At 42.0% G+C, this 26170-nt stretch overlaps 1 protein-coding gene across 2 annotated transcripts; it reads left to right on the forward strand.

Moving 5' to 3' along the window:
* Positions 1 to 206: 206 nt before the first annotated feature.
* Positions 207 to 25908, forward strand: gna11b (guanine nucleotide binding protein (G protein), alpha 11b (Gq class)). Of its 2 annotated transcripts, XM_022211149.2 has the most exons (8): positions 207 to 1402; positions 11639 to 11823; positions 12920 to 13074; positions 14556 to 14684; positions 15611 to 15739; positions 18077 to 18206; positions 18324 to 18477; positions 20950 to 25908. In XM_022211149.2, the coding sequence occupies exons 1-8, from the start codon at positions 1267 to 1269 to the stop codon at positions 21138 to 21140; spliced, it is 1209 nt and encodes a 402-aa protein (XP_022066841.1). In that variant the 5' UTR covers positions 207 to 1266; the 3' UTR covers positions 21141 to 25908. The 2 variants fall into 2 exon arrangements, with proteins under 2 accessions (XP_022066841.1, XP_022066840.1); XM_022211148.2 differs by lacking the exon at positions 14556 to 14684 and having other exon boundaries at positions 211 to 1402.
* Positions 25909 to 26170: the final 262 nt, after the last annotated feature.

Here is a 26170-nt window from a genome sequence, read left to right on the forward strand (position 1 = left end):
TACTATGTGTGCATCACATATTGAAAGATATTTGCAGAAAACTGTCCAGGATGTTGTGTTGGAAATTAACTTAATTTAGCAGCGATCTAACATGCGATGCAAGAACTTGTGTAAAAATCAACCCGTACATATTAGGTTTTGCATCTCATCGACCTAACTTGAATGCTCGGGAGTCAGATCCCACCCCGAGACCCGCCTTGCTCATTCAATTGGTCTTCCACGAACCTGCTCCATGCAATCGTCCGCCTGTCAGTCAGCTCCACAGTATCCTCCTCCTCCTCGCTTGGCATCATCCCGGACTGTGCCCACCTTGTTCCAGCGACGAGCAACCCGAAAGCCATCTGTTTGAAGTGAATACGTCTCCAGCTAAAGCCGCCGGTCCGGCACGCAGTTTTTTTCTTTCCTCCTCCCAATATTTCAGGGCTGGTTGTCGTAGCCTCGTATTTTTAACCGTAAAAAATATGAGTCAGGATGTGATGGGGGTGCTGTCCTGTTATCGCTAGCTAGGCGGATAAATTCCTTCAACCAGGCTGCTGCTTCAATCACTGCGGCTTCGACTCAGCGTTAGCCGGGAAGCTAGCGGGCTAGCAGGGCAGCTTCGGTAGTGTCTGATTTAGCTAGTAGTCGCCGAGAAAACGGGGCTGCGGCGCGGATAGTGCAATAACCGTTACCACACTAACGTTAGCTTACCCACAGCGGCTCTTCGAGTTTATTTTAGCTCGAACTAGCTAGCTAACTGTGCATAGATATCAGCTGTTACGGGTTTGGATGTCGCGACACTGCAGTTTTGAGCCACTTTTTTGGCGGATTGTGATTTAAATCGGAGGCCACAAAAAAAAGAAGCTAGCATTGGAGCTCAGAGGGCTTAATGATATAAACAAATAGCTAATCTTGCTGTAACATTAGCCGTATTAAAGGCAGAGCATCTCGGGGGAGAGGCCCTCACCGTCTTCCCTGGCTGCCTCCTTCCTCTGTGTGAATCTCTCCCGTGAATTAGCCGAGAACGCCTGGGCGAAGTCGCAGTTGTTCTCGGCTGGGGGGACAACTTGACAGCGAGGCCCCTGGCTTGTCTCCCCTCCCCTCCCCCCCAGTCCCGTCTATCCATCCATCCATCCATCCGTCCAAGCCAGCCAGCCAACCCCGACGTTAGAAGACCACCTCCTCGCCTCAGACCGAAGCGAGGACCCGGGGATTCGGGATAAGCTGAAATCGTGGGCAAAGTGTCAGTCGGGTCCCGTCTAAACCGGGCTGCCAAAACCAGAGGGGATGACTCTGGAGTCCATGATGGCTTGCTGCCTGAGCGAAGAGGCGAAGGAGTCGAAACGAATCAATGCAGAAATTGACAAACAACTCCGCCGAGACAAGCGAGACTCCAGGAGAGAGCTGAAATTACTACTTCTCGGTACGTAGCACGCAAATTGCGGAATAACCCCTTTTAATTGTCATGTTTTGTGTCGTTATATGGGCAACTATCCTTTTTTGGGCCTTCTTGGCAATGCTAGCAGATAATGCTACTAGTTAGGGTTGCTAGCTGGGCGCCTGGTTTCAGTTAGAGCAACGTTAAAGCATGATTTTTTTCTAGACCGATATGCTTTCATTGTCGTGTAGCTTGCAGGGTTAAAAATTGATTATTTAGCGTGTCCAGGTGTGTATCTGCAAAAACAGTCTAACAGGTTACGCTGTCTATTTATTCGAGTGCATGCATTGGCATTGGTGTGCAGAGAACAGCTCATTTGGCATCGAAGTTGCTAAGATGTCACCGTTTACAGGCGACCACATGCTAGTCAAGTGGGCCAGTTGGACATCACTGACTAGCCCTCAAGCTAACCAGTTGCCCAGCTTCAGATCTGTCAGTGTGGTGCGTTAGCTGGTGCTACTTAAAAGATGGTCAGTCGGTAGTAGAAGCAGCAGCAGTTTTGGATTGCTTTGCATTGTGGCTCTCAGCAGGTTGCATAACATTCGCACAACTGGATGAGCCTTCAGGTGCCTCAGCCAGACCTTGCATGGTGTCCATTCATTCACCGCTGCATTTCTCTCATTTATTAGTGTGCACCCAGTGTCACAGATCTACCCTTCCAGAGGGCTAGGATACTGAGGGATTTGCCCCCTCATCCTGGAGTCTAGCTGAGTAGGTTAGCTATTTTTATAGCTGGTGTGTGGGCAGGTGGGAGCTGCTGTTGAATAAGTTGCTCTGTACTGCATTGATTCATAGTTCTGTGGACACAAAAAAGCACAGTAGGCCATGCTTCATCACAAATGGATTTGCAATTCCTCTCTGGAAAAATGCATTTTGCATCCATGCATCTTTTAAGAAGCTAACTGCGTGTGCATGATGTGGCCCACTGGCTGTTCAAAAACAACATATAGTGTGTCTTGGAGAGAGAGGAAAAAAAACAGGTGTCCATTTTTAGGACAATTAGAATTATCTAGGTTGCATCCTTAGTTTCAAAACGTTTGCTCCCATTTCTCACTCACCAAAAGCAGCCTCCGTTATTTGACATGTGTGTCTTCTTTTATTTCCCTGCTGAATACCTCAGCTCGGTAAAGTAGGCCATACCAGAGCTATACCATTGATGGGACAGATTCTATTCTCTGTTACACATTTTAATCGCTGTCGCACTCTGTTCTACCTGCCTGCCAAGGTGAGCAGGTGAAGAGGGGCGTGTGTTCTGTGCAGCAGTTTTCAAACGATTTGCTGCAATCACATTTCTTGTGCCAGATGATCAGTGAAGGGATGGGTTGACTGAGTGGTTTCAGGCAATCATTTATGCTCCCTCGAAACACTAGCCTCTTTTTGTTTTACACTCGCTGTGCTTTAGTTTCTCTCTTACTGTCTCCAGTATAACTCTGAATTTGACAGCGGGCATTATGAAACATCTGTCAGTGTACAAGACAGAAAGCAAGCAAGAACTGCAGTCAGTCATGCTGTACGTGAACTGTCCTGTGTGAGTTAAGGCTGTCAGTGGACGCCTGGATAAGGACGTGTAAGGCAGGATTAGTCCAGGTCTTAATAGGCTTGGTTAAACACATCTGCCGCTCAGACTTTGAGATGTCACTGACTCCTATTATCCCCTGGCATTATTCTCAGGCCCTCGGTGAGCTGCCTGCCTCTCCACACCTCACTGGAGGAAGAAGACGATCTCTATTTCTGAGCGTTTAACCCCCATGTTCCAAAATGGCTGCGTTATGTAGCGCTTTGCAATTTGCCTCTCATTAATCTGATGGCCTACGATGCAAGGTGATGACCTGACCACTGCAAATAATTTGGAATCTTGCACGAGGAGCACCACCAATCCTGTGGTTAGTGGCGTGCTTGCTCTGCCGAGACACAGCCGTCCTCTCATCAGCTGTGTTTTTACTTGCACGGAGAGGGAAAATGATATTGAGCTCCATCTCAGCTCAATGTTGTGGGAGTTGTTCTGTCATTACTAACCCTGCAGTTCAGTGCAAATACAGGCGATATGTTGTACATTTCAGCTGATCTCGCAGCAGTGAACCCAAGAGCTCAGTTTTAGTTTTCATACCTAATGTGTCACTCCTTACTGCTGTACCATTAGTACCAAACATGGATTTATTAGAGAAAGGATAGAGCTGAAAATGATGAATCAACAACAGAATAAGATGTTAGAAGACATCCCCTTTGGGAGCTGAAAACCTGTGGTAGAAATTTTACTGCATTTTCGACCAAACTAATCAATCTTAAACGAATAAGCGGCATTGAACCATACTGAAAATTGTTGTTAATTGCAGCTCAGCACTAGAAACAGACAACAAATGCTTGAAAATGACACATTCCTAAGCCCAAGGATTTTAAATTTTCTTCTTTTGTTTAACCAGAAGTCCAAACTATGAAGATTTTCTCTTAATAGGGAATAAAGAAAACTGCAGCAAATTGTCACATTTGAGAATCTGGAACTGGAGTGCGCAAATTGATTAATATGCTCATTGTTTAAGTTCTTGATTAATGCAGCACCTACTATAGCTCTACGCTGTATTCCTCTCGCATCAAAGTTTTTCTCTCACTAATTCAGGTCCCCCCTCCTTCAGTGTCCCTCTCCCTTCCTGGCAGGATGTACTGTGGCCAGGATCCACTGCCAAAATAGCCATGTCTTGACAGAACAGTTATGAGGTTTGGTTACAGTTTACACCAGGCTCAGACACAGTGTTCCCAGAAAGAGAATACAGTGAGAGTGAATGTTACATTAAATGATGTAGGTTAAGGTTTTAACATTAAGTTTAGCTGCTTGTTCAGGAAATATCTGCTCTGCCAGGACTGCAGCAGTGCCCACAGTCTGGCTGCCTGTCACTGAGTGCCATATCAGGCCATACCGACAGCTTCCTGCTCCACAGACCAGTGGTTTGCCTCTACTTGGTCAAAACACAGTGGGCCAGGAGCTGTGGCCTCTGCTGCATTGGGTAAATGAACTGCTGGAGCGCGCGAACGGTCAGTAAAGTGAGATGGTAGCTTCAGAGTTTTTGGAGTGCTTGACATTATGCTCCCAGTCAAGCTGTCAGTGGAGCAGTTGGCATTCACTTCTCATGAAAATGTGGGTTTGACGTGGAACATGAGAAACGGAAAGCCCAGCGATCACTAAAACATCTCTATGATGACGTCAGGAAGGCATTTTTGGTCATTAGAGAATTTGTCTAGCACATTATGTTGGTGATGAACGTCGGTTTGATGTACGGTCATTCGCCAAGTCCTCGTTGATTTAATTGTTGCTGCTGATCCTACCTGCATCAGTCGTACTTTCTAGTTAGCAGGTTAAGACATCCTTTAGAGGAACGGTCTTATTGAACCAGGAAGGGGATCAGGGGTTAGGCTCAGATGTTTATTGCTGACCTTACTTCTCTTGCCAAGCCGTCTTATTTTGATCATATATGGCAATAGAGATGTTCTAGCTCTACTCCTCTGTGGTTGTGTGTGTCTGTGTATGTGTGCGAGTACAGTGCTTTTAATGCCAGTAAATGTGGAGCTATGCGGATGGCCAGATATTCCTGAAATCCTCCTTATCACGGTCAGATCTACAGCCTTTAAATATGGAAACCATCGTGAGACATGTTCTGCATTTATGGGAGTTAAAAATCTGAAAACCATATATAGGCTGATACTCATTTTTCTTCATGATGCAAAATCTGCTAATGTTTGATAAATATTCTTTGTATTTGCTAATTAAGGAATCGTTAACTTTTAAGCATTTTACAAAAAGACAGTAAGCTAGTCAGCTGTTGTATGTTGACACTAATTTTGGGAAAGAATCTGCTCTCTCTGGTAAAAGTGCTATTTTACATCACTACCTGATGGAGTGCAGTGTTAATACTTCTACTGCTAAGGACAATGATTATTCAGTGCTTGTCCATTTTTCTCCAAACGTGTTTAAATGTGGCCCATAGGGAGAGTCAGCATTACACTCGTTCAAAGGTTTAAGCATTTGTGAGGTAGCTCAAAGTGTACAGATGAAAAGACACAAGGGTTAAGAGAGAAGGAATGCCATGCAACAAAGGTTCCACATACCGGCATTGGCGCAAAGTTTGTTTTTATTACTGTTTTGAACAAACAGAAGTTCATGTCATTTATTTATCATTCTTCTTGGCTTCAAAAGGCCTGTAATATTTGTGCGGTTTTCTTTTGGTGACATCATAAAAATCGATGTCAGTGAAGCCTTGGGAGAAATTGCTGTTGGTTTGTCAAATACTTCAGTTTGTTCCGATATGTTCATTATTGAGTGTGATTAGCTACAGCGATTAGTTGTCGAATTTTAAATTTGACTACTAGTTGACTTTAAATTTAACAGTTAGTTGTACAATATTAAATTAACTCTGAACAATTTTTTAGAATCAATAGAGATTTGAATATTTTACTAAGGAAAAAAAACTTTGATTCCAGCTTCTTGAATTTGAATATTTTCTGGTTTCTTAATTCTTCTATGAAAATAAATTGAATCTCTTTGGCTTGTGCAGAAAACAAGAATTTAGAGGGCGTCATCTCAGACTTTGGGGAACATTGACACTTTTTCCCATTTTCTGTCATCTTGTAGACCAAGCAGCTTATCAATTAATGGGGAAAATAATCTACAGATTCATGTCAGGTTTAATGTCAGATATGCTCTTGAGACTGGATTGCATTGGTTTTGTTTAATTTCTCTTTGTATAAAATGACAAGTGGCTAGTTTCATTTCTTGTCTCTGACAGTAAAATTGCATACTTTATTAATATTGAAGTCACGGTAAAGTGCACAGCCACAGTTTGTTCTCCATCACAGAACATAGGTCATGTCGCCATCCAAACTCCTTTCACGTCTCTGGTTGTAAAGTCAGTAAAGGTTAAGGCCTCTTGTAAGCCTCACTTTGCATACGCTCTTTGCCCGTCTATATGACACTGTGTCTTTTACATAGTTGCTCATTTTGCTCACTTGCGCACAGATGAACACACACACACGCTCTTAAATGGGGTCATGGCTGGTTCTCTGGGGATATGAGGGTGAATGAGGCTGGATGGTTCCTGTCCCACATACTGCTGCTACCCCGGTCCCCAGACAGGACGGGGACGTAGCCTGCCTTTCTGTTCACTGCCAGTATCTTCAGCCCGCTCTGTGGTGACAGGGCGGCGTGTTCATTCCTGTTTACTCCCACCAGCTGCCGTGTACAGTAAAACCCTCACTTCTCTCTGATCATACTGTTTCAACTTCTGTCAATTCATTTTTTTTTACCCTATTTCAAGTTGAATTTGGAAAGCTAGACCCTGCTTACACTTGGCAATTTTAAAAATGGTTTCTAAAGTGGATGCATTAAATCAGTGGAGCGGATATCTGCTAACGTTTTCTGCCCATGTGTGGACACACTGATATTATCTCTCAGAATCTCCATTATGAGATTCCCAAAAATAAGTGCAGTGGCTTAAGAAATAATGTCAGCATCAAGGATTTGGCTGGTCTTACTTTGAGCAGCTGAGCACATTATGTGTATTGCAAACTAAAATACTGCTGTTCGCTCCAATCTTTTGTGAAGCATGTTTTTTTTTTTTTTTTTTTTTTGCTCGCCCACTCCCACTCGACTAGAACGACACTCATACAGCGCATACTCGCTGGTAAACAGACACAGCCATCCTAAGGTGGTCAGATGAAGATGTGAGCTTGCCAGTGTGTGTATTATGTGCAGTGCATGCTATAGCATGTATGGGCGATTTACAGCTCTGACACCCACGTACGTGGCGCACTCAGCAAACGCAGACACATCCGCACAAAGCAGTAGTGTTATGCCCAGATCCCGACAGCAAGAAACACAATAGACACTGACAGCAAGCAGCCGCAGACCTGAAAGAGAAACGGTCCCTGTTGCTGTGTATTTTTTGAAGCTGTGTACAATCTGCACGGCCCAGGTTTATTGCAAGAAAAAGGGAAGAATAAGGCCCTAACAGTGGAAGTAAAATCCATGTCTTGACGTTGACCACAGGTTCTGTCCACAGTTGGTAGGGCAGGTGGTGTGTGTCCTGTCTAGCTCCAGGCTGCCTTGTCTTTCCTTTGTACACCCAAAAGAGTCCAGTTTCCTCGATGAATTTAGTGAAAGATTTAGACCCACGCTTCAGTTTAGTTAGCCTTCTGCCTGTCTGATTCATACAGCATCTTTCCAGGGTTCAGATAAAAATGCTAACACCTGCATGATGCTCGTTTCTGAGGTTTTGATTACACCTTAACCTCTGCTGTATCTATGCAAATGTTTCCTCTGCGCTGAGATTGGATTCATGTGCTGCCTGATAGGATGCTTCATAAACCCAGATAAGCTAACACCGTTCTCACCGGCGGACCATTTTATCTATGTGCGTATTTGCATGATGGTTTGCAGTGATGCTGATAGTCTCATGTTCATGAAAAGCAGTGGTAGGTATTGCAGGGGGAAGCCAGGTTTAGCAGAGGTGGCCAGGCTTGTGCGTGAGGCCTTTTGTGATCACCCATGCCTGTATTTGAGGCAGGAGGGAAGAATTATAGGATATCGGCAGACAGTATAAACGAAGCGGGTCTTTCACTCACACACACACACGCACACACAGGGAGATAACCAGACAGTGTGGCTGAACCAAAACTGCTGCACCAAGACAGCAGTGTGTCAAATCTATCAGGTGTTGTGTCACAAGCTGACATCAGTCGCGTTATGTAAAGGCTTATGAAAGCTAGCCAGGCAGCGGAGGATACAGGTGAGGCGTTTGGCGCCTTTACATGATGGATAGTTATACTATTTACATGACGTTTTCATTTAGCTATTTCTTCTTAATTTGGGTATCCAGAGCAAGGTTTAATTGTATGCTTGTTGTCATCAGGTTACCCTTGACTGAGACTTCTAGTGCTGTTCCAAGAAACACATCGGCTCCACAAAAGACTAGTGTGTGGGCTGCGTAGTGTACCTTGCACTGTTGCATTGGGACATAATCTCAGCTCTCTTTCTCTCTCACACTCGTTGCTGCTTAGGACAGAAAGCGTTATCAAACCGAAGTAGTGTGTGAGCTATTAAAAGGTGACCTCCTTTTTCTAGGTCATTACCAAAAAAGAATGGATGGATTCTAGTTATGAATATCCAAAATTCTTGACAGAGAGGGATGAGAATGGAGAGGCATATTTCTTGCCTCAGGGAGGTTAGGAGGGGTTGTGATGAAAGGGAGGAGGGGAGAGGGGAAGAGAGTGTATTTGTGGGGGAGAGTTGGCGAGGGCATGGAAATGGTTGTAGCTGAAGCTGGTACAATCTGGGGAGGAAAAAGGGAAGACAGAGACTCGTAGTGTGTTGTCTGGTGAAAGAGGGACACGATAGTTAAGAGAACACAGCGGAGGGAGATCTTGTGACGAGGTCACGAGAAATAAATCAGACATTAAGCTGAGGAGTGATCTTCTTGCTCCTTTACTGTAGCAGCTCTGCAGTCACTAGCACTGCAGCACATTACAAAGAACACACACTCTGTATTTGACTCCGTTTGTTAGCTAGATGAACGGTTTTTATTAGGCCGACTACCTTCTAGGCCCCAGTGTGTAGCCTTCACTGCGATGCATTGATTCGTCCGGGAGAAAAGATGAAGATAATACCTTCTTACTGAGCGGTAGAGTCTATCTAGTCTCTGTTCTCCAAAATTGGACATTTTGTTGGAAGAGGGCATGGAGGAGGGTTATTTCCCCTTATGGACAGAGAGTTGAAACCCAAAACTTGTATTTGAGATTAAGGCATTTCTTCCTGCATCAGCAGAGCAGCGGCTATCTCTCTCTCTCTCTCCCAACCTTTTTGCGGTCTTTCGGTGTTAGAACCCGTTACTGACCTCAGACCAGCTCCCCTCCCCTCCCCAAATTTTCTGTGAAGCCGAGGCCCTTCTTCTCTGTGGTACACCAGAAGATGAAGAGCACACAGCAAGCCTGAGGGGCTCACAGTTATATTTACTGTCTGCTACGAAAGAGAGGAGAGAGAAGGGGCGGATGGGAGGGGTTTGGAAAAAAAAAGGAGAAAAAAAAACACAGGAACGAAAAGAGAGGGAGACAGAGGAGGGGTTGCTATGGTAACGGAAATATGGCTGCTCTTCAAAAACCTTGAATGTAGGTGGTGGTGAGATGAGTGTATGTGTGTTTTTTCCACCTCGTCTTTCCCTTTCAGTTTTGCAGATATTATGGATGTGCTGGATCCCTTTTGATATGACTGAGGACTGAAATGCCATCAGCTTATTTCTTTTTTTTTGTCCATGGCCTGAGGCTGGTGTTTCGAGGCAGTATGTAGAACATAGAGGACTTGTGCGAAATGTGGGTTAGGCCCAACAGACCCCCCAGCAAGTGCGGGTTTATGTTGCAATCATTATTTGCAGCTTAAATACGGTTGTTTTACCGGATGCAGAGATTGTGATTTTAACACTGACATCTATGCCTATAATCAAGTCTTTTCTTAGCCTTCTGAACATGTGTGTAAATCTGGAAACCTTACACCACTTAAAATATTGCAGTGATCCTACACCCAGATATGGACTCAGGAGGGCAGAGGAGGATCACTAAAGGAATGCAACCCTTTGACAACGACCCCTGCTGTCACCTTTTGGCAGAGGCAGCTCAGCATTAAAACACAGAGCGAGTTCTCCTAATCATCTTCATTAGATTACTTCATATCCCCCCCCCCCCACCCATCCCCCTTCTTTTTCCTAGAAATGTTTCTGATTTGTTCATTTAACTGTGGGACAGCTTCCTGACATTGAACAAAGAAGCTTTGACATATCTGCAGTCATAACCAGTTTAGCTAATCAACTTGGAATTTCAGAAGAGGGATTCGTAATGCTGACTTCGATGAACATCCCACATTAATGGCATTGTGAGAGAAGCGTTCATTTGTACCAGGTTGTGTTGATTTTCCTTGCTTATTAATTAAGTGAAATAAGTGAATGTGCACGTTCTTGGATCTCTTCTGGAATTTCTTTTGACTTTTTTTGCCGTTCACAGAGCATCTGTCTTGGGTTACAGATTTCGCTTGTGCTCATGATCTTGGCACAAACAAGAAGTCTAATTTCAAAATGAATTAATACTGTTAGCCCTGCCATAAGTCCTACCTTCATGAAGCTTGTAATGTTCTCTTTTTGTTAAAACTATAAATCTTCATTGTCATTTTGGAGGCCTTAGCTGGTGATGCACTTGAACTCTATTGTCCTAAACTAAAAAGTGTTCGTAATACTTTAACTGTTACTGTCAATGTCTAGACTCTTAATACCTAACGGTGAGCTCAGTGGAAGTTGCAGAAATTTGACAGAAAATGTTGGAATAATTCAAAATGCAATGTCTGCGCATTTCTACCTTTTCCCAGGCAGAACTTGACAAGTCTTGCCCTACATCTTCACAAAAAGTGATGGTGTATTGACCTTTAAGCACTTCCAAAACATAGATGGCCTAAAACTCAATTTTTCTAGTGCTGCTCTTGGCTTTTATCTGTTTAGACACGGCTTTAGGATGCTCATAGATATTAGACAAGGAAACCACTCAGTAACCAAAGTTAACAGAAATCATAAAAACTTCTCTGTGCTTGTTTTTCTTTCATCCTTTCCAGAGAGTTTAAAACGACAACGGCACCACCTGGAAATGATCTGAGGCCCCATTAACTTGATTTTGCATACTTTCAGTACCAAGTATTTGTGTTTTTATGTACCATTGTGCACTATGGTGTGAAAACATGACTTTATATGGTACTTTTGTCAAGAATACTTTTATTCCTTATGTGCTTTGCCTGAACTCTGTTCCATTGCCATTCTGTATTCACTAAAGGTATATAGTTTGTGTTGGCTTTTTTGACAGAAATCAGTCTTTTCCTGCTTTTTCTGATTGTTTAATAACCAAAACTGTAATGCCTTCTCTTACTTTCTCCTTTAAGACTGTCTTTGTTTTGACATCTTTATTTTGTAGCATGTTGTACATTATGTAAACCATAAAACTATGTACCAGGACTTTGCTTTGTACATGAGGTGAATCAAACAGAACGGTCTGGATGCCTGTATTCAGGCTTGCAGTGGTCGTCTGTCTTGCCTCTTGGCCTTTTTTTTTTTTTTTCAGCTTGTTTCTATCCTTGCACCAGGCCTTACATTGCGATCCCACTGTGCCCTCAATGTAATTTTTGCTGCTGTCTTTCTGTGTCCTGTCCAGGTACGGGAGAAAGTGGCAAAAGCACCTTCATCAAACAAATGAGGATCATCCATGGAGCGGGCTACTCCGATGAAGACAAAAGAGGCTTCATTCGGCTTGTTTACCAAAACATCTTCACCTCCATGCAGTCCATGATCCGCGCCACTGAGACCCTCAAGATCCCCTACAAATTTGAACAGAACCGGGTAAGAATTGGCCAAAGTAGATAGATTTTGTTCAACACCATAGAATGGATGCAAAACCAGAAATACTCGGTAGGAAGTCCAACAGCACAAATGTTGTGGTAGGAGCTGCAAGCTGTTTAACTGTCCCAAAAATGTGTCGTTTTTTTTCTTTGCCATATGAAACTCACTTTATATTTATATATACCACAGTGACGAGAATAGGAAGACAGTCTCCTTTGTTCTTATTTGGTTCCATGTTGCAGGATTGTATTATGTAATTTGTTATGTTTCACAAAAAATAATAAAACAGTATTTTTTTACACAATGTATGCCATTATTATATTTTTTGACTTTTCTGTTTTTTTTCAATCCATTCCTTTTACCTAAAGTCAGTCTTAAATTTATGTAATGCTGTCAAAGAAAGGCCTCGTGTTTAGTATTGTACGTATGTGTACACATGACCCTGCTCTTTAGTTTGTCCTAGTTATTTGACAGTTTTAAACTGTTTTTATCTAAAGCAGAGAATTTTTCACCATGCCAAAAACATATTTGAAACAAGTTAACACATGGATCACCTCTTCTTTAATCGAGTATTGCGGCTGTGTGTATTGACAAGGATTTAGTGTGGGTGTCCTCAAAAGTAGACACTCTTTGCACTTGGTCACCCTTGAAAAGAAGGCCTCAAAAATATTCAAGTGTGCAATGAAAAGGTAGAAACATTCTGGACAAATTCTTAACAGTGTTGATGGCCTTCTTAAATAAATATTAATTTAGCTGCTCATACTTCCTCGTTTATCAACCTAGAACCTCTTCACGTCATTTTTCAGGCTTAGACCAACTGCAGCTTTGAGGTCCCTGCCTTGGAAAGACTTCTGGCATGCAAGAAGTGATGCATTTAGTTTGTCTAGCAGAAGCATTATCTTTGGAATAAGTAGAATAGGTGGGTGGTTGGGATCGGCCGCAAGGTCTGAACAGACAGTGAGGAAAGATATTTACAGATAGCTCCGATGTCTTCTGCTTAAAATCGATGGAAATAACTTATCAAATCTGGTATTTCTTCTTGTTCGTCCTGTTGTGTCATTCATCTTAAATCTTCTCTGCTGCCGTGTCTTTCCAGTCTAATGCCATGCTTGTGAAGGAAGTGGATATTGAGAAGATCAATGGATTTGACCACCCCTACATCGCAGCTATCAAAAGCCTGTGGGCTGACCCGGGGATCCAGGAGGCCTACGACCGCCGCAGAGAGTACCAGCTCTCTGACTCCACTAAATAGTACGTCTGTCCATCTCTGTATGTGTGTCTCTGTGTGCACAATGAGCATGATGTCTGCCTAGGATTTAAGAATGGTATTTATGGGTGTCTGACACAATCTGCGTGTGTGCTTATGCAATTTTTGTGGCCATGTGTCTGCGATGCTGGTTTGGGAACTTTTGTTACATATTAGCTTTTGCAGAATGCTAAAGTTTTCAAAGATTTGTTTGGGCTCCTTTTGCAAATCTAAAAATAAAATAGATAGAGACACAATTGACGATGAAGGATAAAATGTCTCGGTTTCCAAACCTGCGTAAAACAGTCATGTGGTCTTTAATGGAGTGAATGGCAGTGGGCGTGAGTGTTTACGGCAACCACACATGCATGCAGGAATTAAATGATGTGGGTGTGTCTGTGCTTTCATCAATGTGAGATAAACGTGTATGCATGCAGATTAAGTTTAAAGGCTCAGTTCACCGAAATCAAAGAAAGACAAATGTTTTTTCTTGCTTTCATTGTTTCACTATCCACAGCTAGATACTCCCATGGTAATTTGAGAAATATCTGTATGATTTTGGTGGACATGACCCTTTGATTTTATGTGTATGAGACACACACACACACAGTTGTGGTTCTGTGATGTGTGCTTGGTGTCACGTTGTTGTGTGCATGCTCTGTGCTTAATTATCTTGTGGGTTTTGTAATGTATGCTGGGCGGGGCAGCACATTAGCCGTCTCTTCACATGCAGTATTGGCTGACAAATTGCAAAATCCTCTTTCACAATTTTACTATCTGATATCAAAAGTCTACAACGCATGGGTACAAGATTGCAAGTGCTATTTGGCTTTAAATTGATGTTATTTAATTACTTTATCTCCAGTTGTCAGGAACTACAGGATTTGTTGGTGGTGCTATACGTCACTGAAGTTTCCTTACCCTGAATTTGCTGCCAGCTAATATAGAGACCAGCAGTGAACCTGCTATCTGAATAATAAATAAATACACTCTTATTTCAACAACATTTTATTCAAGATTTTTGTTTCAATACTTCCCAATAGTTTCCATTACGTATGTACACGCTAGTGAAGACAACTCGAGCATTTTCAGGTTCAGCTTTGTGCTTAATACGCTCCTATCCATAGATAAAGGTAAGCTTGGCACAGTGAGCACCTATTGTGTTTTCACCTTATTGTTTGTGGCCAAATGTGTCAGCCTCCTCTTCTGTAGTGATTTATTTATTTATTTTTGCCACAACTATATTGTGATCCCAAGCTACATGGCCAAAGGCAGTTGACTCACTTTATAGTGCCCCCTGGTTGTGCTCTGGCTGTACTGCTGTTTAATTTTTCTCTTCAGTCTGCATGCATGCAGGTGTGTGCGCTGTGTTTGCAGTGAGATGTTAAATGTGTAAGATGTGTATTTTTTTCTGCATGAGAAAATGAATTATCATTGAATATGTCTGCATTTGAGTGTTATCCACGCTGCTCATGTATATCTCCAGTTACCTTAGCGATATAGACCGTGTGACTGCGGAGGGATACGTTCCCACCCAGCAGGATGTGCTGAGGGTCCGTGTTCCCACCACGGGTATAATAGAGTACCCATTTGACCTGGAGAACGTCATCTTCAGGTACCCCTAAGGCACCCGGACTGCAGCATCACCATGGCTAGAGGACATAAACCACTGATGACTGTCAGCATAGAAACATAGTGGCTCAGTGGGGGGAAAATTTATTGTAGTCATTTTATAAAAAAAAAAAAAGGCCTAAAGAGGGAAAGATTTCTTGCATCCTGCTTATGGCAGTATAAGATGAGTTAGAAACTATCAAAAGCCCCCAAATTGATAGTCTGAGCTGGGGTAAATACAAATCATACTGCATTTAACCTGATTAGATATCAGTGGTTTGTGTTTAGGATCGTGCTGAGATTCTGGCCCCAGGATAAAACCTAAGGCCAGACATGCTGCACTGAAGTGTGTGGGGAGCAGCTACGAAATACAAGATGAAGACGCATTAGGCAGTGATGTCAAAGATTCTCCAGGAATTCATTCTAAAATGTGCGAGACAATTGGACACAGTTTGAAATAATGTAAAATTAAGCCTTTGGAAATGCAAGAGAATATGTTTCCTGCAATCCTCGATGTCAGACTTGTCCAATCCTTCTTCATCTGATACAAGTGCTGCTGTTTCTGCTGCCGAAGTCACTGCTGTTGCCACTGATGCCACCTCACTGTCCGCACCATAATCCACACAACACTTGACGTCAGTGTTAATTGATTTATGTTCTAAATGGAATAAACTCCAGTAAGAAGTTGATGGCTAATCTTAAAAATTTAAAAGGTTTATGTAAAGGCAGTGTAGGTGGAGCAGTGGCACTGACACCTCTTTGTTTCTGTGATGTGGCCTTCTCTGTGAATCTTCCTCGACAGGACTCGTCCTCACTTTCCTGGAATGGCAGACGGGTTGCGGTAATTCCCTGTCACGCTTTATATAATTGTTTTTCTGTCTGTTTTTTCCCTCTTTGTCCCTCCTTTATTCCTGACTGGTCTGCCTGTAGTTATCTTTCGGATCTGGATCGTATTGCAGATTCCAACTATCTTCCCACTCAGCAGGATGTACTCAGGGTGCGCATTCCCACTACAGGAATCATAGAGTACCCCTTCGACTTGCAAAGCATCATTTTCAGGTAGAAAGATGCCCTGTTGTGGCTACGTCCCTCCGTGTTTTGTCACATCAATAATTCATTCAATGTGTTTTTTTTGTTTTGTTTTTTGGGCCCCAAATAAACCAACTTTTTGTCCTCCCCAAGCAACTTGTAGCCCTCAACTTTTGATTTCTGTTTCTCCTCCCTGCTCTTCTTAACTCTTCCACACAGTCATAAAAATTCCAAGTCATCACCATTTTAAATCTCTCCGTAGTCAGACTTACCTGCTGCCACCAAGAAACAATCGTACCACAAATCACAACCCTCTAATGAACAGAAAGTCCTACATTCTGGTGCCCGGTCCCTGTAAATGGGTCACCTCCTCTTTTCCTCCTCCTCTCCTCCTCTCCTCTCCGGCTGGCAGAAGAAACGAGGTCGTCCTCTCCGCGGTGGAGGAATGTTATTTTGGGCAGCAGGTCCTGCAGGGCCTATATTGGCCCTGGGTCTCTGTGGACCACAGTGGACTGGGCCACCACCAGGGGGCACCATTGCATTGTGAATTTTAGCTGATTTGTGCAGCTTTCTCAGAGAGTCTTACACCTGGTCCGAAGGCAAGCACCTGTGCATCCAGAGGCGCACAAAAATACACAAAACTAGGCATGGAATTTTACAAACGGCATTTATATGCTGCTTTGACAGGAAAAGGTGGCTTTACGTTAAAGGTTTTACTGAATCAGTTGTCTCAAATGAAGACTTAATGAAACTGGGGCCTGAAATCCCTGATGAGCGAAGGGTGACCTTGTCAAGGAGAAGCTCAGGTAACCTGAAACCTTATGAGGACTCACATAATCTGTCGGTGTTTGAGTGCTGTCTATGAATGGCTTCTGCGGTCACCAGCCTGTCTATTGCAGGCACATACACTTTTTATGCCAGTTTTTAGCTTACCCCCTGGATTTTTTTTTTTGTCTTTTCAACTCTGCCTCCTGTCCTCTGTCTGTCCTTTGTCCTTGCACTCCTCTCTGCTTCTTCTTCTGTCCTTCATTTTAAGTTCCCATTTGTCTGCTCCACGTGTGTTTCAAGACTTGACAAGTGTTTGTTATATGGTACTTTATTACACACACCAAGAAACGCTGAGAAAGCTGTGTAGTAGGAAAAAGAATGTGTTGTGATCTTCGTCTTTCACCAAAACGCTTAAACAGAAGTACAGCCTGATCTGCTCGGATAGAATGTTGACTCCTTATATGACCATAAAGGATTTAAAAATAAATGCCACTCAGTTTAGTAATTCCAGTAAAGTGTTTCTATAACATATCTAAGACCACTGGATGCACAATAATCAGCTTCCTGCATGTTGACAGGTTTTTGTACAGATATAATTGAATTAGATAAGAAGTAGAAGAGATTGCATGTGCACTTCTATAGAAGATATTGTCCCATTTTGCTGTGAAATCAAACTTTTATGTGGACAAATCAGAATATAATTTACAATATATATATATATATAGTGAGCCTTAAAAAAACTGATATCTGTTAGATTTTTGTAGTTTTTGGTTTGAGATATTGCATAGGCTTTCAGCAAATGACAAAAATAGCACAATTTCCTAAACTGAGTGGTGCTCTTCTGAAAACTGATCCCAGATCTGTCTGAAACAGGAAGCTTTCATGGTGGCATGCATGACTCTCATACTTAAAACAATAAATGCATCTTCACACTGCAAGATGTGTCCACATTTGCTCTGAAACATTTTTAATCCTCTTCTGAAGGTGTTGAATCCATCAGGCGTTCCTTTTTTCTCAGACATATTTACAATTAAGTTAATGGAATTGGGTTCAGACCATTTTAACAAATGGTCAGGACCGAAAATTAGGTGATAGGCCTACTTCTGATGTCTCCTTAAATTATAATAAAAATATGCTTTCATGAGTCCCTGGATGAGAGGCTCTATCTTTATTTAGGTCATGTGCTGAAAATGTTGAAGGAAGACTAGAAGCTGTCTTGAGGACTACTAAACTAGGGACAAATCTAAAGCAACAAAATGGATTTTTTTCTAGAGTTCATCTGCAACATGTGCATTTTATTGTAATAGCACAGATTCACAGGATTCACAACCTGTGAATCAGATAATGCTACTGAATCTGTCTTGATGGATTCAAAACCTGTTATCAAAATGGCAAAAAGTAGTTCTTAGAGCTATTCCGGGGAATTGGGAATACTGGGAGCTTAAACTTTTGTTTAACCTGTTTAGCACTGATCACTGTTAGTCGTCTGATCTTTAAATAGATCGCTTAACATTAACTAGGCCACCCAGACTTACATGCTAATCATTTCCCTTCCTGCTTTTTCACTTATCCTCCTCTTCACCTTCATCTTATCATCAGGATGGTGGATGTGGGGGGTCAGAGGTCAGAGAGGAGGAAGTGGATCCACTGCTTTGAGAATGTCACCTCCATTATGTTTCTTGTGGCGCTGAGTGAGTATGACCAGGTCCTGGTGGAGTCCGACAATGAGGTAAGTGGACAGAAAGCTTGTACTGTATGTGCAGTAATATGAAAAAGAAAACTCCAGTAAGCCAAACATCATAAATCTGATTACTTTTGTTCTTTCACTCCCATTGTTGCACATCAGAACCGTATGGAGGAGAGTAAGGCTCTGTTCAGGACTATCATTACCTACCCCTGGTTTCAAAACTCCTCCGTCATCCTCTTCCTCAACAAGAAGGACCTGCTCGAGGAGAAGATTTCCTACTCACACTTGGTGGACTACTTTCCTGAATTTGATGGTGAGATCATCTAAATGTTGAACCTATTATTGATGTTTGGTTCCCTCTAGAAATTTTGGTCTGATTATGGGCTTTTTTTTTCTTTCGCTATTTATTGACCATCACATGAGGATGTGAAAGCACATCCTGGTTGTCTGTCAGATTATTGTCTGTCTCCATGCTACTCCACTTGCATTCCCACCTGACCTGTTTACTGTAATTTGACCAGACTTTGTTTTATACCATTTTGAATCTGCGTGGACCAGCTGATCGAACTGAGACCGCTTAAATAGGCGTCTCTGGGTCTCGAGCGATTTAAGCTTTACATTTTACCATAACTTCAAAATGTTTTGTCAAATCCCCGCCTACTTCCTGGCCATTGTTATCAGCCACTCTAATGGGGGAAAGGTTGTTGATAAGTAGCTGGCTAAACTAGCCGTTTTTAATCAATTTTATCTATAAAATGATAAGCATGCAGTGACGGACAGCCACAATTACAGTGACAGGGCCGCATGCAGTTCAAAGGGCGTGTGTTCGTGACGATAGATAAACATTGAGTAAAACACTTCACCTTGTACACCGTGCTGGCTCCTCCACCAAAACTGTCCAGTGGAAGAGGTAAGCTGTAGCTCAGCAGGGTTGCACCATAGACTGTATATATAGTGGACGTAGCATCTGGCTCCAGAATTGAAGCCCACCCGGAAGTGTCAAAAACTTGCAATATCACGCCGTCTGCTAGGGTTGGCTCCAAAAAGCTTTTTCTCCATAGACCCCAATTCATTTTTGGAAAAAATTAAATTTGATAGACTGATTTTCTACAGCTCAGGATTTTTTCCCCGTTAGTTTTCATGGCCAAAATGAGAGATCAGGTGGCCGATCTTAAAATAAATCAATACTGAATTTTAAATAAATCGTTAAAAGTTGGCGGAGCCAGGGGGCGTGGCTATACTTGATAGACAGCAACAGAAGCCTCTGCGGTAAAATGTGGGCGGGATAAGAGAGTCCTCAGCCAATCCTGCCCCTAGTTGCTCTCCGGTCCAGTCTGTTTGATGACGCTTTTTATGTCACTGGCTCCAAAAAATCCAAAACGGCGACCAGGAAGTAGCAAAATCCGGGCTTCATTTTCTCGGCGTTGAAACCAACGGGTGACGTCACGGTTAGTTTACGCCTGGGTTGCACAGGTGCTCAGTGGTTAGCACTGTCGCCTCACACCGAGAAGCTCCGGCCTGGGACCTTTCTGTGTGGAGTTTGCATGTTCTCCCTGTGCTGTGGGGGTTCTCATCAGGTGTTCCAGCTTCTTCCCACAGTCCAAAGGCATGCTGAGGTTGACTGGTGATTCTAAATTGCCTGTAGGTGTGAATATGAGTGCGCTTGGTTGTCTGTCCCCTATAGAGGGTTAAGTGGTGTATAGAAAATGGTAGATGTACCTCAGAACTGGAAATTAGACCTTTAAATTACCTTATTCTTAACTGCTGCGCATTCTGTGTGCAGAATAGGAAAAAATGCATGGCTATCTCCAGGTTTGCTTTGTTGCTTTTCTGGAATCGACAAATACACATGAACATACATGTGGTTCACTTAATGAAAAAACAAAAGGTACATTGTGTCATGCTTTTAGACAGTAAAGGACTTCTTTGGGCAGTGATTGCACCCTTGAAACTCCAGTTATATATCAAGAAGGTGCTGCCATGAAAACATTCCCATCCTGCCTTAAAATGGCGTAGATGGAGCTCTGCGCTGTTGTTTCCTTTAGTAGTGCAGATCTTTGATCCTCTTCCTGCATTCCTTTCTACTTGCTGTAGCTCGAGCACACAGACTCACCTAAAGCTCTGCTCAAACACAACAAAACCATTCAACGCTACATAATGGCAAGTTGTAATATAGGAGCAATTCAGTCATACAAGATTAAACCAGAAACTGATTCTAAGCAGTATATTGAGACAGAACACCCCATCTGCAAGCTGAGAGGATTGGTTCCTAATGGTTGTTGCATATGAAACTACAGATGTCTGAATCCGTGTTTTTCAGACCGTTGAGATGGTGCATTTTCCTAGACGGAAACGCTCAGCCATGGCATTGACTATATTATTTCACACAATGTGTCTTTTAGTATAAAAACAACATATGGACATGTCAGCAAGGGAAAACAACTTTGATTTTTTTAAAGGCTTTAAACTCAATATCAGTAGAAAAGCTGTTCTATGGTGAGGTTGAGAAACCATACTTGAATTACTGAGTAGGAAATCCAATTTCTCTTTTATATTTCCTAGTCAGAAATTGGAAAGCTTCCGTACATTAATCAGTTTGAACAGGAAACCGTTGAGAACTGAAAGGCATCTGTTTTTTTTTTTTTTTAACTTCATATGGAAAAACCATCAAATGACAAGTGTGAAAGTACTTAAGTGTGTTACACAGTAGATGCAGATATTATGAAGCGTTTCAAAGGCAATGTATGAGTGTTTACATGTACTTGTGTGTCTCTAACTTCTTAAGGTCCCCAGAGAGATGCACAGGCAGCGCGGGAGTTCATCCTCAAGATGTTTGTGGACTTAAACCCAGACAGCGACAAGATCATCTACTCTCACTTCACTTGTGCCACGGACACTGAGAACATCCGCTTTGTGTTTGCAGCTGTCAAAGACACCATCCTACAGCTCAATCTCAAAGAGTACAACTTGGTGTGAGGGCTCACGTACGATGCACATCTCCTCCCCATTGCACAAATGCACACCTTTTTGGGAATGTGCCGTCAACTCCACATGCATTACACAGCACACCACTCCGGCTCACACACGCACACAGACACACACACACTCTCGCACACACTCCAACAGAACCGTTGCTTTTTTTTCCTTCTTCTTCTTCTTCTCCTTTCCAGTACAGTGAATTCACAGACCCTCCCACCTGCGAACGTGCCCCTCCTCTTTCACCAAAGCCTCTTCCCCCTTCTCTTGGCAGCTTGTTGTGTCAGAGTCTTCGGTCCTCCCAAAGCTGCTCCGTGTGTCAGATTTGGCCTCGACTGCTGGCTCTGGCGCATTTTATCTGGCACACAAACCTTTCACACGGGCTGTACAGTGACTGGAGGGGATTTTGGCGTGTGTCTGTGCGTGTGTGTGTGTGTGTATTTGGGGCAGCATTGATTAGCGAGGAGCTGTGTTTTGGTGAATAGCGGCATCAAACCCCGTGGCCCTTCGGAGTTGACTCTCAGCAGTGTGAGATCAGATCCTCCGCCATCTCCTTTCTGTGCTCCCGCCATTGTGGAAGGAAGCGAGTACTGTATCTCCTGACGCCATCCAAGAACCAGCGGTGCTGAAGAAGAGAAAATCAAGAGTGACTCAAGTCAGGATGTGAGGTCGCACACCAGAAACAACGGGTCAGGGCAGAGGATTCGGTCTCCACCTCGCATCTATGAATGTACCCACCGGTGTGAGCATCGCAGTCGCAAAAAATAGAAGTATATATTATGAAGTAAATGCATATGTAAACACACTTAAGACAAAAGCACGAGGGGGGCAAGACATAGCTAATCAAAATCTATTCATTGCCGAGATTTTTTAAAGATGTTTTTAACAATAGAAATTTGTTGCTACGTCTAATTCTATTTAACAAATACTGGCTAAATGGAAAGATGGTAAGAAACGCTAAGAAAATCTATAAAAATTTTTGCAAAACAAAAAAAAAAAAAATCGAAAAAAGAAGCAACCAGAAATTTACTTGACATAAGTATCCTTTTAAGATCTGTTGTTTTTTTCATGTTTAGGTTAATCACACGCTTCCCTCCTCCAGATGTTTTTCTGTATGGATTCACAGGGACAATCTTCCGTGTGACCGTCACAACATCTGGCTCCACTGATCACGCGCCCTCATTACAAAACGCTAGTAGCGGGTGAGAGGAACCCTGCTTTTTGACACGGCTCCGCTCTGATTGGTGGAAGGCGGATGCGGAGGGAGTGTGATGTCATCAGTGTTAATCAGCCCACAGAGCACATCTGCAGCTCGGGCTGCAAGTAGCTTATTCAACAGAGCAACAGCTGTAAATGAAACACGCCCCCACGCCGGGTGTGAGCAGAATCCATGCGGGAACATCTCTGATGACGTCACACCTGCGTCACTCAGCCGTCCAATCAGACACACTTCCTGACGGTGACACAGTCATCCATTATATCAGGATGTGCTTCTGTTTACCTTCTTTTTTTTTTTTTTTTTTTTACTGTGTAGTCACTTTGTTTCTAAAAAGATTGCTTGCTGTTGAGTGATGAGAGGAAGGGGGCTACGAAACCTTTCACAGAAAACGCACTCTGAAGTCTGCAAATGTTGTTTGTGTATATTTGTTTGTAAATACATATACACAAAACACTCCTGTACAAAAAAAAACGCTCTGTGGTACACCATCTTTGGCAAAAAACAAACAAAAAAAGTAACTAAAAAGTATCAACTTCTTTCATTAGCATACCGTTTTTTTTCCTATGAATTTATGGTAGTATTGATACTGTGATTATGGGTTTTGTTCACTTGATTAATAGGACTACACAGAGCTGAGTGGTGATGAGGAAGCCAATGGCAAGCGGCAGTAGCCAGAGAAAAGAGGTTCCTCCCAGCCAGCCTCAGAACACCACACTACTGCAACAGCTCTGGCTCCAGAGTAATACTATCTAGGGCTGGTTAAAAAAATCTTCACAGTATGGTGACAAGATGATTTTAAGAGTAATTAAAGATTTTTTTTATTTATATAATTTATGGACCAGGTTTGAAGGTGTTGATAATTTGACTGCTTTTGATTCTGTCATGTTGAAGTGCTCCTTTTCTCACAATGGAGCCTACTTGAGTCTGAACTGCTGTTAAAAAAAAAAAACACAAAACAACAAAAAAAAATTGAATGTCTGGTATAGTAAGGACTTTATCTCTGCTTTCTATTTCTTATTGAGACATTTCCAGTTGTACTTGCCATCACATCTCCATCCATTATAATACTGTTTGATTTCTTTAGGAGCCCTCACATTTGTTTCTTTTTTTTTTTCTTTCATTTTTGTTTTGGTTTCAAAAAGGAAAAAAAAAACTCTTCTTTCCTCTCGGTTTATAGATGCAGCGCTGTAATGCATACCTAGAAAAATGTACAGTACGAACATAGGTGGACTTTTTTATCAGTGATTGAAGACCTATGCGGTCCATGCTTGCTGTTTGTAATTTAACACGAAAAATTCTGTTGTCGGTTTTTTGCATCGTTAATTTCCGGTTTTTTGAGGCTTGCTTTGAATAGTGCCAGTGAAGTGCAGATATACTTTTTTGGTCTTTGACCTTTTCTACAGGTGACTTACCCTTCATCCTCATTAAGGGCTATCACAGTGCATCAGACAGCGGGGAGTGGAGTACAGGACCACAGTGAACCAAGTCATCCACTACTAATACTTGTTTATAAACGGAGATTACTCGCAGTATGTGCTATAAGAAGTATAGGCAGGGTGTTAATGCAAACGTAAGGTGTGTGTGTAGAGAGTTTACCAACACTAGGCAGTTTTCTTTATGTATTTCTTTAGGTATCTGGTCCTTTTGGCACCTCTCTGATCTTCACTACATTTCATTTGTTTGCATTGGTATCGCAGTGTTACCTGTAATACCCCGTGCAGTATAGAAACACTTATCAGTAAAGACACTACTACCAGGATGAGTATTGCATGTTTCCCCAAGTATTTGAATTGTAGATGAGAGCCAAGCAATTTTCAAAGACCATGCTGGTGTCTTTGCATATATTTCAGCTGAAACCTACAAGTTGCATGAAGGTTAATGTGAATTTACCACTTTTTTTTTTTCAAAATAGCACTGTTGCCACTTTCAAATTTTTGCAAGAATTCGAAGGCATCGGATTCAGCATGATGCCTTTTCATATGCAGTTTCTTTAAATCATTTTGGGAGCCATTAATCAAAAGCAAAAGTCAATTTAATTCATGCCAAGCAGTGACAGATTTTGTTCGTGCTGCTGTGAAGCTGCTTTAAATTCGCATTTTAATGTTAACATTTAATATATTCCTTAAAAATGCTAATTAGCAATGTAAAGTCTGAACACTACAGAAAACCACGGCTGAAATATTTTGTAAATAAAGCACCAGCATGGTCCTTAACTGCCACCATTTCTGCTGAAAATGACACTAACCCCACGCTGAGGAAGCAAACGGCCAACCGATAGACTGCTGTCATAAGAGGATCAGAGAGCCAGTATTAAAGTGGAACGATAACCCAGTATGCATACCCGAGTATTTATCAGTAGTCGTTTTAATATTTACTGTGTGTTGAGTGCAGCTCACTTTAAATGGTGACAAACCATGTATTTTTTTTAAAAACTTGACTCTACAACTCTGGCACATGGTGAAGGGCCGAGTGGCTGTTAGTGTGGGTTTTGGTAGCGTGTTAGCAGCCCCAGTGTTGCACAGTGTTGTTTTTTTTTTTTTTTTTTGGACACATTTTTATCTCAACATATTTGAGAGGGAAGGCAAGTCTGTATGAAATTCAATCTCCTTCTTTCACTCTTGTCCGATTTTCATTTTTAGCCGGTGAAAAGACTGAGCTGGTTTTTCACTACGACACTTATTTATTGCCTTTCATTGCCTTGAAAAGATGAGGATGCTGGTCACTTGATATGATTTTCAGACTGCGATCTGTCACCTTTGGGTGGCCGTCGTCATGTGGTGCCCCTTCCTGCAGGCTTGATGTTGGATTAAGTGAAATCAAACTTATCTTTTAGACATCAGTATGAAGTTGGTGCATACTCAACTTAAAGCTTGCTCCCTTTCTTTGCAATTTTTTTTTCTTTGACATTACCAAAACACTATTATTTAGGACCACTTGATTTATTTTTTCCTCACTCCAATGAAACCTGAAGGTCAACTGTGTAGTGGTGTGTATAAAATGCTGTTTTTTTTTCTTTATTTTGTATGTAAACCAAATGTAAATTATGTATTATACTGAGTGTGCCAACCCCACTCTCTCTAGAGCCAGGCTCTCTCTAAGTGCCAACGCTGTGGTCATTATCAGAAGGACCGCCGCCTGAGATGGTCCCCCTTTTTAAATAAAACACACCGGAGACTAAAAGGATAGATGATTAAGTACACACAAAGACTTTATTCTGTATTTAAGATTGAAGATTTAAAAGATAATCTGCTGTTTTTTAAGAAACTGTAATTATAATTGCATGTGCTGTTTATTTTGTGTTGGAAGTGAGGGCTTGGATGTTTTATTGAAGCAGAGCCCTTGATGAAGGGGGTTCAATCAGTTGGTTATTATCGATTACTGATTTACATAACTCTTGCCATATTTTTTTATGTGTTTCATGTATTTGTTTCAACCACTGTTGCCTGATCCTCATTCAAACATGACTTATGATCATTGCCGCCTTCTAAGAGAGAAACATAATGACAAGGTATCTGTTTTAAATTGAAATAAATTTGTTCCTATACTTGCTGATGGTGTCTGTTGAGTGGGTTTCATGATTTTCTATGTAAGCCTGAGATAACTGGGTCTATTACAACTACTTTTATAATTTCAAGACAGTAATTAAGGTCACATATCTCTAAAAAAACTAATCTCTAAAACAAATACCACTAGAGAGACTTTTTCTTTAATTTCTCAAGTGTCAAATTGAGCAAAAACTCAATCTAATGTAGTAAATGGGTGTCTTGTTTGGATCACATGATGCTTATTAAAACAAGTCAGTGCTTAAGTA

Source organism: Acanthochromis polyacanthus, chromosome 1 (assembly GCF_021347895.1).
Source record: "Acanthochromis polyacanthus isolate Apoly-LR-REF ecotype Palm Island chromosome 1, KAUST_Apoly_ChrSc, whole genome shotgun sequence".
NCBI lineage: Eukaryota > Metazoa > Chordata > Actinopteri > Pomacentridae > Acanthochromis > Acanthochromis polyacanthus.